Source organism: Astyanax mexicanus, chromosome 8 (genome assembly GCF_023375975.1).
Source record: "Astyanax mexicanus isolate ESR-SI-001 chromosome 8, AstMex3_surface, whole genome shotgun sequence".
Classification (NCBI taxonomy): Eukaryota; Metazoa; Chordata; class Actinopteri; order Characiformes; family Acestrorhamphidae; genus Astyanax; species Astyanax mexicanus.
The window spans coordinates 50514447-50529443 of NC_064415.1; the positions used below are offsets into that span (position 1 = coordinate 50514447).

Sequence of the window (14997 nt, forward strand, 5' to 3'; positions counted from 1 at the left end):
TCGTTTGAAGCAACTCTCTCCGTTAAATCAGAGAGAGCTGTACAAAGTGAGGAAAGACTTGAAGTTAAAGTGTCCAGGCGTCTGTCAATAGTTTCCAGGCGTGTATCTAGCCGAGAGCCGAGTGCGCGAATCTCAGACAGCAAGTCGTCTTGAGTTGCTGGTGCTAATGGCGCCTGAGGTACCTCATGCTTAGCTAGTTTCTGCTTGGTCCCTCTGGCCGGCCGGGCAGACGAAAATAGCGGAAAGTCTCGTGCCTCCTGACTCTCAGACATCTTATTTCACATTCAGGGTCAAAAAAGTGGTGTTCCAAACTAATTTAAAGAAAGTAGCACTAAAAATAAAAGTTAAATGGAGCGGAGCAAAATCTCAAGCCGCCATCTTCCAGTGGGTAACGTGACACCCCCTTCCTCCCCCTGTAATGTTTATGAAGCTTGTATCCACCTCTGAAGCGAGTAGCCAAGTGCATTCAGACTGATGGCAGACGATACACCAAAGGTTACACTAGGTTCAAAGATTCAAAGAGTTTATTGTCATATGTACAGTACAGAAACGGGTTTCAGTGTACAATGATATTCTTTCTTTGCTCTTTACCAAGAATGCCAAATATAAGATAGAAAAAGTGCAAAAAAATACAATAAGGTTATAAATATTAAACTAATTGTCAAAGACATAAAAAAATAAAAGTTACTTAAGCAAAGAAATGTATAAAAAAAGTGCAAGTGCGAAATAATGCAGTTATGGACATTAACTATATATATTAAAAAAAGATTAACAATAAAGTGACGGCTGCAATGTAAACATGTTGAAGTAAAGTGCAGGGTTATTCCTGAGTTGTGTTCAAGAGTCTGATCGCAGGGTTATACCTGAGGAGTGTTCAAGAGTCTGATGGCCGTGGGGAAGAAACTGTTCTTTAACCTGGTGGTCTTGCATTTTACACTTCTGTACCTCCGGCCTGAGGGCAGAAGTGTGAACAGTCCATGCTGGGGATGGGGGGAGTCTTTGAGGATGGATGCAGCTCTCCTGTGGACTCTGTGGTGGTAGATGCTCTGCAGGGAGGGCAGTGGAGTCCTGATGATCTTCTCGGCAGTCTTCACCACTCTCTGCAGACATTTGCGCTCTGCCACAGTCGTGCTGCCGTACCACACGGTGATGCAGCTGGTCAGGAGGCTCTCGATCACACAGCTGTAGAAGTTGTTGAGGATCTTGGGAGACATCCCAAACTTCCTCAGTCTCCTCAGAAAGTACAGCCGCTGTTGAGCCTTTTTGACCAGCTGCGTTGTGTTTATTGTCCATGTGAGGTCCTGACTGATGTGGACGCCCAGGTATTTGAAGCTGCTCACTCTCTCCACTTCAAGTTCCCGGATGAACAGTGGCTGATGAGGTCTCCTCCCCTTTCTCATGTACACTATCAGCTCCTTTGTCTTGACTGTGTTGAGAGTGAGATTGTTGTCTTCGCACCATAACACCAGCCTGGTCACCTCACTCCTGTAGGCCGCTTCATCTCCGCCAGTGATGCGTCCTATCACCACAGTATCATCAGCGAACTTCAGGATGATATTGTCCTTGTGTGAGGCGACACAGCCGTGGGTAAACAGTGTGTAAAGGATGGGGCTGAGGACACATCCCTGTGGGGTGCCGGTGTAGGTGGTGATGCTGGCTGAAGTCCTGTTGCCAATCCTTACAGACTGGGGCCTGCCAGTCAGGAAATCCAGGAGCCAGTCGCAGAGGGAGGGGTGCAAGCTGAGTGTGGACAGCTTGTGGGTGAGTTTGTGTTGGATGACCGTGTTGAAGGCAGAGCTGTAGTCCACAAAGAGCATCCTAATGTAGGAGTCTTTGTTTTCCAGGTGTGAGAGGGAGTAGTGGAGGGCAGCAGAGATGGCGTCTGAGGTGGATCTGTTATGACGGTAGGCATACTGCAGTGAGTCCAGGGTGTCCGGTATGCTGTGCTGGATGTGGGCCAGCACCACTCTCTCGAAGCACTTCATAATGATCGAAGTGAGTGCTACTGGCCTGTAGTCATTCAAGCAGGTGGGGGGCTCTTCTTGGGGAGGGGGACGATGGTTGTGGTCTTGTAGCAGGTGGGAACAATGCTCTGGCTGAGGGAATGATTGAAAATGGAGGCCAGAACACCAGCCAGTTCGTTCGCACATGCTTTGAGGGCCCGCCCAGGAATGTTGTCTGGTCCTGCTGCCTTGCGGGGCTTGATTTTACTCAAAGCTCTGCAAACTTGGCCTGGTGATATTGAGAGTGTGGAGGAGGGGGGTTGGGAGAGCTGGGTGTGTGTACCCCTCTCAGTGTTGTTGCTGGAGGTCTCGAAGCGGGTGTAGAATGTGTTGAGATCATCCGGTAGGCTGTCTGTGGAGCTGATGGTGCTGGTGGTGCTCCTGTAGTCTGTGATGTGCTGCAGGCCTTGCCACATCCTCCTTGAGTCAGCAGTGGAGTAGAAGCCATCCAGTTTCTCCCTGTACTGCCTCTTGGCCACTGTGATGGTCTTCCTCAGTTTGTACTTCGCAGCTTTGTACTCAGTCTCATTGCCTGATCTGAATGCAAGAGAACGAGCACGCAGCATGTGTCGTACCTAGTTGTTGACCAAAGGTTTCTGGTTGGGGAACCTCTTCACCTGTACGGTGGGCACGATGTTGTCCACACACGTGCTGATGTAACCGGACACGTGCTCAGCATACTCCTGTATGTTGATTGAAGAGTCCCCCATAGTGGCTGCAGCCTCAAACATATCCCAGTCTGTTGTAGCAAAACAGTCCTGCAGGATGCCCTCAGTCTCCGGAGTCCATATTTTCACTGTTCTGGTTGTGGGGGTTGTCTGTTTCAGTCTCTGCCTGTATGTTGGGTACAGGAATAGGGAGATGTGGTCTGATTGTCCAAAGTGGGGGCGTGGTGCAGCACGATAAGCACCACGCAAATTACTGTACACGTGATCCAGCGTGTTTTTATCACGTGTAGGAATATCCACATGTTGGTAGTAATTGTGGAATACAGTCCATAGGTTGCACTGATTAAAATCACCAGCTGTGATGATGACGGCATCAGGGTGAGCCGTCTCCAGAGCGCTGATGATGTCATGGAGTGCACCGAGCGCTGCTGTGGAGTTCGCTCGTGGATGAATGTAAACAGAGCATAAAAACACAGCTGAAAATTCCTGTGGAAGGTAGTGGGGACGACATTTAAGCAGGAGAAACTCCACGTCTGGTGAACAGTGCTGATGAACTGTCTGAACGTCTCTACACCACGCATTGTTTAGGTATAACACTAGGTATAACACTAGGTATAAATAAATCATAATGGATTATAAATAAAAAAAAACTTCAAAATAAATGAAAATAAACTAACTGTATCCTTGGAAATTAAGCAAGCAATGCTATTTCTATGACGTTCCAAACTATTTATCTGGCATTGCAGAAATTGACCAAATGGCCTACTGGTGCAAATGCCCTACTACGGGCAAAAGGATAAAATAAAAGGGGTTTGGGACAAATATAGACCATTATACTGGCGAAGTGTAATTTAACTATGGTGTAATCTATGGTGTAATCAAACCAAAGCTGTGTCTTCCCACTGAAAGCAAAATTGACCAAATTAAAGTGCCTGAAACAAAAACGAATGAAAATTAGGAAGGCCCAGCCTCACAGCGCTTCAGGACTTTTATTTTGACAGCTTGCGGGACTAGAGCTAGAGTTCTGCGATGTGATTGGCTCCTCGGCGGAGCTCTTGGGACTCTTCAGTTTAGAAACACAGCAGCAGACTGTTGGAGCTTAAAGTGGATTCAGGGCTGTTTATTGTATTGGATCAGATCAAGTAACAGAGTCATTGTGATGTATTGATTGGACATGTTCTAAAAGTTTCAGCGCTTTGGACAGATGTTTGCTGTGGTATAAAATGAAGACTGTATTCTCTGTAGGTGAATATGGAAGGGTGGTTAGAGTTTCCTCCGGTCTCCAGTAAAGTGGAGCAGCAGAAGATCCAGCTCTGATCAGCAGCTCCACACCTCTGTACTCAGACTGCTCTGCTGGAGGAACACCATCAGCTCACCTGCTGCAGGTATGGAGATGTTCCACTCTTCACCTTCACACTGCTCTACATTTACTCTTAGACACACAGAAACACATTCAGAAGGAGCAGCATTTAACATCACACACAAGCAGCTTCATCCAGGAGCTGGAGGATCATCTTCTCCTAGTTATCTCTGATCAACACTTTCATTCTGCTTTATTTAAGGTGGACAGGAGATTTAGGGACTACTTACAAACCCTGAGTGGGGATTTATTGAGGGAATAATTCTCTTGTCTGGTGGGTTAAAGTGTTAAATTGTGCTGCTATTGTTTATAAACTCCTTCATGCTAACTATAGAGAAATCTCCTTTATGGTCACGTGTTTCTCGTTTGTGTACATAAAGTATATCTTTATGATCCTTTATTAATGTCTATGTGTAAAATAGATCATGTGATATTCAGCATGAGTGTAGAAACATTTATACAGCTCTGGAAAAAGTTAAGAAACCACTTTAAAATAATCACTTTCTCTGATTTAACTATTTATAAGTATCTGTTTGAGTAAAATGAACATTTTTGTTTATTTTTCTAAATCACTGATTCCAAATAAAAAATTAAAGCATTTTTGAGAAATAAATGAAAATGATGCAGATTTTTAAAACCTCAAATAATGCATTAGAAAACAAGTTCATATAAACAACAACAATACGAATGTTTTATATAAGGAAGAGTTTAGAATCAATAATTGGTTGAATAACCCAGATTTTTAATCCCAGCGTTCATGTGTCTTGGCATGTTCTCCATCAGTCCTTCACACTGCTTTTGGGTGACCTTATTTCACTCCTGGCACAAACATTCAAGCAGTTCAGCTTTGTTTGATGGCTTGCGATCATCTCTCTTCCTTTTATAGGTTTTCAATGGGGTTCAGGGCTCCCTCCCCACAGCAGGGTTGCCCTGTATTTAGCTCTGTCCATCTTCCCATTAACTCTGACCATGACTCACTATAGTTGTCCTGTATACAGACTCTCCCACCTGAGTTGTGGTCACCTGAGTGACCATGTGACTCTTGGCTGCTTCTCTGACCAGTGCTCTCCTTGCTTGATCTGTCAGTTTGGGGGAATGGCTATGTCTTGGTAGGTTTGCAGGTGCAGAATACTTTTTATGTTTTTGGATGATGGATTGTACAGTGCTCCTTGGGATGCTCAAAGCTTGGGGTATATTTTATAACCTAACCCTTCTTTAAACTTCTCCACATCTCTAACAAACCACTGAGGCCTTCACAGAACAGGTGTATTTATACTGAGACTAAATTAGATACAGCTGAGCTGGACTTCTGAAGGCAGTTTATTTGTTAAGGAAAAGGTTGACTGTCTGAATCACATCTTTATCCCCCAATAATAAGTTCCCAATTCAGCTGTTTCTCTTTTTCTCCCTTAACTCCCTGACATTTTCAATTAAAATTAGATATTCTTTTTCTGTGTTTCTTTCAGAACTCAATGCTATGCTGTTCCAAGTCTTATCCTGATCCCAGTGTCAACATTTCTAACTGGAGGAAGTTAAGCTGCACAAGTTCAGTCAGAAGATCTCAACATGGCATCCAAAGAAATCTTCAATACACAGCAAATTTCCTCTCCTACACCTCACAAGCAAATGCAGGAAAGTACATACAAGAAGAAAACTCACGTCTGCTCAGAATGTGGGAAGAGCTTTACTCAACAGTGTCACCTCCAGCAACACTGGCGCATTCACACTGGAGAGAAACCGTTTCACTGCTCAGACTGTGGGAAGAGTTTTAATGAACAAAGTAATTTTAGAAAACACCAGCGCATTCACACTGGAGAGAAACCATATCACTGCTCAGACTGTGGGAAGAGTTTTAATTTACAGAGTAGTCTCCGGCGACACCAGCGCATTCACACTGGGGAGAAACCATATCACTGCTCAGACTGTGGAAAGAGTTTTAATTTACAGAGTAGTCTCCAGCGACACCAGCGCATTCACACTGGAATAAAACCATATTACTGCTCAGAATGTGGGAAAAGTTTTACTCAACAGATTATGCTTACAAGACACCAGCTCATTCACACTGGAGAGAAACCATATTACTGCTCAGACTGTGGGAAGAGTTTTACTCATCAGAATTATCTCCAAAGACACCAGCTCATTCACACTGGACATAAACCGTATTACTGCTCAGACTGTGGGAAGAGCTTTAATAAACAGAGTCATCTCCAAACACACCAGCGCATTCACACAGGAGAGAAACCATATTACTGCTCAGACTGTGCAGTGTGCTTCAGGTATTTACAAACACTCAAGAAACACAAGTGCATAAAGACCAGTCTTGAAAGTGGGCAGTGATGCACCTAAAACCATTCCATGCCCCAATCCTGGCTTTGAACAGTTTCTGAAGAATAGTCATTAAACAAAATATAGTTGTAAGTACTAAGTTTTATGTCCAGCTTTTAGCCCATGCACATGGTTCCAATCAGAGCAGAGGACTGTTGCTTTGCCATGGCGGTCCAATTAAAGACACTTCTTACATGACACTTCTCACAACACACACCTCAGGACGAAGCCCCATTGACTGACCTTAATGCCATTCATGTATATTTTATAGTTTTCTATGAATTCTGCTTCCATCTGTTGTGTATGTTTCGGTTTACATAGGGCTTAGTGTTAATAGCATGTTTTATAATAATTTGTAATAATGTTATTCATATGCTTGTATTTTTTGTAGTTTTATCCAACTTCAAAGAAACCATTAAAGGGATGAATTGGGTACTCTCTTCAGTGTGGTGATTGGAGGAGTTGTTGAATCTGCTGATTTATGCAAGGTGTATAAGCATAAAATTGTAAAATTACATTCCACCAGGACCCTGGAGGAACAGAGCGCTAAACTAAACTAAAAATGCAGTTAATAACATTTGGACATAAATCAATGTAAAAACAGAGCAAGGACAAACCAATATATATAACATATATGACTGGGATAGGTACAGTTGATGCAGTGTAACAGATGGTGCAGTGCAGATACATCATACTCTTATTACTGAGTGTAAAGTATTGAGGATGAGGTGCAGAGTTGCTCTAATATATTCAGGCTGGCCCAGAAATATTTGGACAGAACCATGGTCTTCAATTATTTGGGCTCAGCATGTCACCACTTTGGATTTGAAATAAAACAACTTAAGATGCAATTAAAGAGTAGATTTTGGGTTTAATTTAAGGAATTGAAGAAAAATATACTATGTTGGAAATTAAGATTAGCTGTTTGGCAAAATAACCAAATAGATATATTTATAAACAAACATATATGATATTTGGCTGGTATATGCTGAAATCTAACTGATTTTAGGGGATTTTTTGAGGTGTTTATTCATTCTGGTGTAGCTGCCCAGAGTTGGGTTTGAGCCAGTAATCTGTGGTCTCCCAGGCCAGTGCTCAAAATGAATGGGCTTTCCAAAATCATTCTGTGGTAAATAAAATATGTTCAGAACCCTGTACATTTTATTCTGTTTACATTTTCACCTAAACATCACTGTATCTTCTGAATTGCAAGACGTTTAATAGTAACAATAAGAAAATCACAGCATAGCGGCTAGGAAAGTGAGAGGACTCGATTTGGCGCAACACCAGCAAACTCCGGTCATATTTTTACAGTATATTACAGCCTAATTAGCAACTAATGATCTAACTGCCCTCGCTGAGGAGAGCTGGGTGTGTTACAGCATGAAATCACTGAAACTAGCAGCACAGCGTTACTCCAGAACCAGGTTTAAACACTGTGGCACACTTTACCAGTGTAGCTGCTGCGGTATTAGCATGTTTATTTAGAGTAGCAGATTCTACGCTGTTCTACATGCTACTCTATCGTTAAGAGCTCTACTCATACCAGTCAACTGCCCTGGTTGTTCTGACAGACCAGTTACACAATCAAACTCAAAATACATAATTTGCTGTGCTGGAGATACTTAAACAGCATGTTTATTTCCCAGCCACTTTGAATCTGCAGCAGGTTGGTAAAGTGGGTTATAGTGGTCTGTTTATCTTATGAAGATTTGGATTTAACTTTATCATGCAGTAAAATGAATGAGTTTGATGATTCTGGCTTGTTGTTTTATTACATTAAGCCATGTTAAGATTTTTCCTTATAAAAGGTTTCAGTGGGAAGAAAACCCACGTTAAGCCTTTTTACAAGTGTTAAGTGTTTTTTTTAGACTCTTATTGGTTCTTCAGTTAGCTGGGGTAGCTCTGTGGTTCTGGAGTAACACTGTGCTGCTAGTTTTACACCCTGCTCCCCTCAGAGAGAGCAGTTAGTTGTTATTTGATTAGTTGGATCAGGTGTGGGGAAACGCTGCTCCAAAACCAGCATTAAGAACTGAGCATCTAATACTCACTTTCTCGTATTATCTGCCTTTTAAAGCTCTAACAGAGGCAACACCACTCAACATTACCAGTGTAGTTTAAGGCGCACTATCAATTAACAGCTATTTTTTGGTCTATTTTCATACAAAAGGCTTACCAGATTATAAAATACATTGTGCGACACTAGTAAGGAACAGGGGTGATGCCATATTTTCCTTCTAATTCAGCAGGACTCGCTGCTGGGTGGTGAGACCTGTAAAGCTATGCTAAGTAAACAAAACAAAAATTTATTTTAAGTCAAATACGTACTTGATGTTAATCTGCACAGATTTCCCTCCTGAAAACTGTTTATTTGGGTGAGTAAAGCACTTCTGTTTATTTACAGTAAGCTTACATTTCCAGATTTTCACTGAGGATGGGTGCAGTAACATTAGCCTGACAGTGCTACACTGAGAAACCCTGAGTCGCCACCTGGATTTAAGTAAGTAGATGATCTGGGGTTGCTGCAGTTGGTCAGGTCTAGGTTCAGCAACAGTATGTGCTTAAGAATGAGGTCAGCTGACTACTACTGTGATTTGCAGCTCACAGTGACAGGAAACAATGAAAGGAAAGTACTTAGACAAAAGTGTATCTAGGTAAAATGTCTCTGAGTAAAGCAGATATTTAATAAAATAGATGAATATATGTTTGAGTAAATGTTTAATACTGACAGGCATTTATAAGATTTTGTTGGACCTTGCAAAAAAAAAAGAGGCCCAACAGTTAAACCTTGTAAAATTCATAATAAAATCTTGGTCAGCTTACCAACAGTAACTGAAAATGAAACAAAAAAAATGTCTGTATATGTTTGTAAGAGATAATGCTGTGGGGTAAGATAAAATACAACATTAGTTGAGTAATGTTTAAGTTACAATTCTAATGTTAAATTACTTGTGTAGTGACCAAATACCTAAAATAGTTAACTGCAATATTTGTTTACTAAAAGGGTTTTGAAAAATATGTGATAACTACAATTGCAACATGTGCCTAAACTTCCCTGTTCTTTAGTATGTTTTTTTTTTCTCTAGTTTAACCAATGGTCCTCAATAATATATATTTTCAAATATATATTATTTATTAATTAATACATTCAGGCGTTGGAGATCAACACTGTTTAAATGCACGGTGCGATTTCTTTCTTTTTTTTTACTTTTATTTTGACAGCTGGTTGCCGGATGTAACGCCAATGGCTCCTGGGCGGGAGTAAAGTTCTGCGATGTGATTGGCTCCTCAGCGGAGGTCCCGGTGTCTGCAGCTGGGGGTCTTTAGTTTGGAAACACAGCATCAGACTGTTGGGAATAAGGTGTATTCAGGGCTGTTTATTGTTTTAGATCAGATCAAGTAACAGAGTCATTGTGATGTATTGATTGGACATGTTCTAATAGTTTCAGCGCTTTGGACAGATGTTTGCTGTGGTTTAAAATGAAGACTGTATTCTCTGTAGGTGAATATGGAAGGGTGGTTAGAGTTTATCCCGGTCTCCAGTAAAGTGGAGCAGCAGAAGATCCAGCTCTGATCAGCAGCTCCACACCTCTGTACTCAGACTGCTCTGCTGGAGGAACACCATCAGCTCACCTGCTGCAGGTATGGAGATGTTCCACTCTTCACCTTCACACTACTCTACATTTACTCTTAGACACACAGAAACACATTCAGAAGGAGCAGCATTTAACATCACACACAAGCAGCTTGATCCAGGAGCTGGAGGATCATCTTCTCCTAGTTATCTCTGTGATCAACACTTTCATTCTGCTTTATTTAAGATGAACAGGAAATTTAGGGGCTACTTACAAACCCTGAGTGGTGATTTATTGGGGGGAATAATTCTCTTGTTAAATAATCATTCAGGGGTCTGATAGTTTAGTAAACAGTCCTGGAGACCCAATACTCCCGATAGTTTTGTGTTTTTCTACCCAGAACATTAGGAACTTGTACTGTGGCCAATATACATTTAAAAATCACATAATTTGACATTATGTGAATTACGGTGAAGTGACGTGATGAATAGAATCGTTGTACATTGACACATTGACATTTGGAGATATGTCAATGAGCAGGTGTCCAAATTCTTGATGTTTTGTTTGCCACTGAGTCATTTGATTTTGATACCTTGGGTCCCATCTGATACTTTGGCAATGCAGTTAAAAAAAAAAAAACACACACATCCTAGTTGTCTGTTAAGTGTTTTGCTTAATTTATTTTTTAATTTTTTATTAAAACAACTGTATCAAAACAGCCAATTTTTATTACAAAATAAAAGTACTAAATAGCCATATACATTATTTTCACTTGAATATTGATCTTTTCTTAAATAAACAAACTAAAAAAAGTCACAACAACAATAATTCTTTGATTAATCATAGTGAATCTCAATTTTTATTTTTTAAATGCTGGTATTTTTTGTGTAATGTAGGGAGGGAGACAGTAATACTAATGTAGTGTGGTTAAGGCCTGGCCAAATATACTTTTTATTGTATTATAATAGGGTAGTTTTAATGTTTTTTTAAGTAGACTAATTTAATGACATAAGGAGATAAACACTAGGGTAGGTGCATATATCGCTTTATTTTTAAAAGAGAAAAAAATGCATGCGAGCGACAGTTTTTCTTGAAATTGCCCTATTTTTGTGCAAAAATACATTATATAAGACAGTTTTTTCTAACATACCACATAATAATTACTTTGCATAAAGTCTCAACTCTTGTTCAAGAGGAGCTTCCAGCATACTCGGCAGTTGCCTCCTTCTCTGTTGTGTGTTCAGTTTAGCTGTGTCTAATGGCTTCTATAAGCCTTATGGTTCTATAAACAACAATGTTACTCAGTGAGATTGAGTCTGGAATGTGCTTATTGATATTTTTTTGATGCAACTCATAATTGTGGCAGCTGAATAATTTGATTACTTAGGAACATTCTCTGTTTATCTGGAAATTTAGTCCATACAAACCTACAAATTAGCATTTTTATTAAGGAAAATATTGACTGTCCAAATCAAATCTTTATCCCCCCATAATGAGTTTCCTAATGCAATTGTTTCCATTTTTCACCCTTAACTTATATTTTTCTGACATTTTCAATAAAAATTGTTTTTCATTTTCTCTGTGTTTCTTCCAGAAGTGAATGCTATGCTGTTCTAAGTCTTATCCTGAACCTACCTTCAACATTCCTAACCAGAGGAAGTTTAGCTGCACAGATACAGTCAGAAGATTTCACCAAAGATTTTAAGCTGCTGAATGAAGAGGAGAACATGGCATCCTGTGAAATTTCCAATACTCAACAGACACCCTCTTCTACACCTCACACACAAATACAGGATAGTACAAGCAAGAAGAAAACTCACTGCTGCTCAGACTGTGGGAAGAGTTTTACTACACAAAGTAATCTCAAAAAACACCAGCGCATTCACACTGGAGAGAAACCATTTCAGTGTTCAGATTGCGGAAAAAGTTTTAATCATCAGAGTAATCTCCAGCAACACCAGCTCATTCACACTGGAGAGAAACCATATTACTGCTCAGACTGTGGGAAGAATTTTAATCATCAAAGTAATCTCCAGCAACACCAGCTTATTCACACAGAAGAGAAACCATATCACTGCTCAGACTGTGGAAAGAGGTTTAATACACAAAGTAGTCTCCGGCGACACCAGCGCATTCACACAGGAGAGAAACCGTATCAGTGTTCAGAGTGTGGGAAGAGCTTTAAAACTCCGAGTCATCTCAAAGAACACCAGCGCATTCACACTGGAGAGAAACCATATCACTGCTCAGAGTGTGGAAACAGTTTTACTCAACAGAGTATCCTAAGAAAACACCAGCGGATTCACACTGGAGAGAAACCGTATTACTGCTCAGACTGTGGGAAGAGTTTTTCTCAACAGAGTACTTTCCAACAACACCAGCTCATTCACACAGGACATAAACCATATTACTGCTCAGAATGTGAGAAGAGTTTTAATCAACAGAGTCATCTCCAAATACACCAGCGCATTCACACTGGAGAGAAACCGTTTCACTGCTCAGACTGTGGGAAGAGTTTTACTCAAAGGAGTATCCTTACAAAACACCAACGTATTCACACTGGAGAAAAACCATATCACTGTTCAGAGTGTGGGAACAATTTTACTCAACAGAGTACTTTCCAACTACATCTGCGCATTCACACGGGAGAGAAACCGTATTACTGCTCAGACTGTGCAGTGGGCTTTAGGTATTCACAAACATTTGAGAAACACAAGTGCATTAAGAGCAGACTTGAAAATGGTCAGTGATACACCTAAAACCTTTCCACATCCCAACCCAGATCTATTGGTAATGGGTAATGTGAGAGGGAACAATTGATTTAAAGGGTTTCTGAAGAATAATTATAAAACAAAATATAGTTATGTGTACTATGTGTTATGTCATGCTTTCAGGCCATACAATAAATGTTGAAAATGATATTACCCGGTAAATCCATCCATTAAATCTAGCTCAACCCTCCCATCTCAACATTTCCAACTCAGTCGTCCTATCTCAACGCCTTGCATCTCAACCCTCCCAGAATACACTGTTGGGAGTTTAACCTCAGTCTCAACATTTAGCCAGATTGTTGCGTTCTTTCAGCTGCTGATCGACAGCTTTCCATGGCATCCAGCAGTCTTTCAGTGGTCTACACGAACATCTGTACACAGAGATATAGACACAATAAAACTAATGCACAGAATATTCAGACATACAGTACCAGTAAAAGTTTCAAGAGTTTTTTATTATTATTTTAAGATGTTCTGCATTATGGATTAGTCTTAAAGTCATCCAAACTATGAGGAAAAACATACATAATTATTTTGTAAAGAAAAGTGTTAAACAAATTAGAATATGTTATATATTTTACATTTTTCAAAGTAGATGACAGCTTTGCACATCTCTGCATTTTCTCAGTCAGCTTAATGAGGTAGAGTCACCTGGAATGGCTTTCAGTTAACAGCTGTGCTGAACTCATCAAGAATTCATTAATTTACCCTCTTAATTGTCTTGTTTGAGAGCATCATTTGTAAAGTTGTGAAAAGGTTAATATACAGTTTATAGCCCTATTTGAGTAATGTTCTAATTCATATTATGACTCAACTAAGTAAAAAAAAATACTTTAAGATATGTCAGTCAGTTTCAAAACATTTCAAGAATTTCGAAAGTATCCTTAAATGCAGTCACAAAAAAGACCATCAAAAATGTGATGATGAAGGAAGAGCAAGAGTTAGCTCTGTTGTACAGGATAGGTTCTGTCAGAGATACCAGCCCCAGAAACTGTAAGTTAACTTCTCCCCAGCACCTAAATGCTTCACAGAGTATTTTGGTTTGTTTAACGCTTTGTTACTACACACAAGTTTTTACACACATTTAAAAAATGTGCTCATTCTTAAAGTACTGGTACTAATTAAATGGGGTATTGTAACATTTTTAAGCTTAGGTAAAGTCTTGATATACTAACATAGATCTTTCCGTATAGAAAGAACACGTGTCATATGAACAAGGTTGCACAAATTGTGCAAAGAGCTGTATATAAAGAACACAAATGATTTCCAGAGACAAGAGCTTATCAGTGCTGCTGATGCTGATGTAAAATTTACCTTTTACATAAAGATCATTTGAGGTTATGTATTGTATGTTTAATATTTTGTCTGGTTTTCTGTCTGTGATCACATTTCTGTAAAGCTTTTCTGTAAAGTTTTGTGACGTCAGTTGTAAAAAGCATTATATAAATACATTTTTAATTATTTAATAATGAGCACAAGTGTAGTTTTTATCAGTAGCTGAATTTAGGGAGTCTTAACTTGTTTAAGAAAGCTGGTCATACAGGCAAGAACATAGACATTGTTACGTGTGTGAAGATAAAGATTTTTTTTTTCATAAATAGGCGTGTTTTCAACATAATTAAGAAAACTTAATTTAGCTTGGGAATACAGTTGGCATTGCCAGTGGCCACTAGCCATCTTCATTAACACCAGCAGTCTATTAGCCTAGCTAGCATTAGACCAACAGTTGCATTCTGTTGTTTTAAAGGTATTAACCACAGACTGGATTAAACTATAGTCATAATCCAGATATTCTGTAAAACCACAGGATCTACAAACACTAACCAGCACAAACACATCTATCTGTTGTTAAAAACAGTGATTAATGTCGCTTGGAAATACAGTTAGCGCCGCCAGTTAGCCGCTAGCCATCTCCATTAACACCAGCAGTCTGTTAGCCTAGCTAGCATTAGACCAACAGTTGCATTCTGTTGTTTTAAAGATATTAACTACAGACTGGAGTAAACTATAGTCATAATCCACATATCCCATAAAACCACAGGATCTACAAACACTAACCAGCACAAACACATCTATCTGCTGTTATAAACAGTGATTAATGTCGCTTAGAAATACAGTTAGCATCACTAGTTAGCCGTTAGCCATCTTCAGAAAAATCTGCAGTCTGTTAGCCTAGCTAGCATTGGGCCGTCAGCTGTAATCCAGTGTTGTGAAGGTAATGGGTAACTAACTCAAGTGAACTACAACCATAATCCACACCGTATATCAAACCACAGATCCTACCCACTCTAACCA

General features: G+C 40.0%; 2 protein-coding genes across 7 annotated transcripts in view; both read left to right on the forward strand.

Annotated features, from left to right (window-relative positions):
* The window catches only part of LOC111194283 (gastrula zinc finger protein XlCGF7.1-like), a 50501-nt gene extending 43712 nt beyond the window's left edge, over positions 1-6789 (forward strand). For 2 of the 3 annotated variants that reach the window (XM_049482445.1, XM_049482447.1), the window contains exon 2: positions 5498-6789. In XM_049482445.1, coding sequence (XP_049338402.1) covers positions 5598-6368 — 771 coding nt within the window. In that variant the 5' untranslated portion in view covers positions 5498-5597 and the 3' untranslated portion in view covers positions 6369-6789. Of the gene's footprint in view, positions 1-3670; positions 4057-5497 lie in introns of those variants that run through there. The other variant, XM_049482446.1, reaches the window with a different exon arrangement.
* The window catches only part of LOC103029132 (zinc finger protein 239), a 67441-nt gene extending 54640 nt beyond the window's left edge, over positions 1-12801 (forward strand). For 3 of the 4 annotated variants that reach the window (XM_049482404.1, XM_049482405.1, XM_049482403.1), the window contains exon 2: positions 11526-12801. In XM_049482404.1, coding sequence (XP_049338361.1) covers positions 11659-12681 — 1023 coding nt within the window. In that variant the 5' untranslated portion in view covers positions 11526-11658 and the 3' untranslated portion in view covers positions 12682-12801. Of the gene's footprint in view, positions 1-9558; positions 9999-11525 lie in introns of those variants that run through there. The other variant, XM_022677906.2, reaches the window with a different exon arrangement.
* Positions 12802-14997: the final 2196 nt, after the last annotated feature.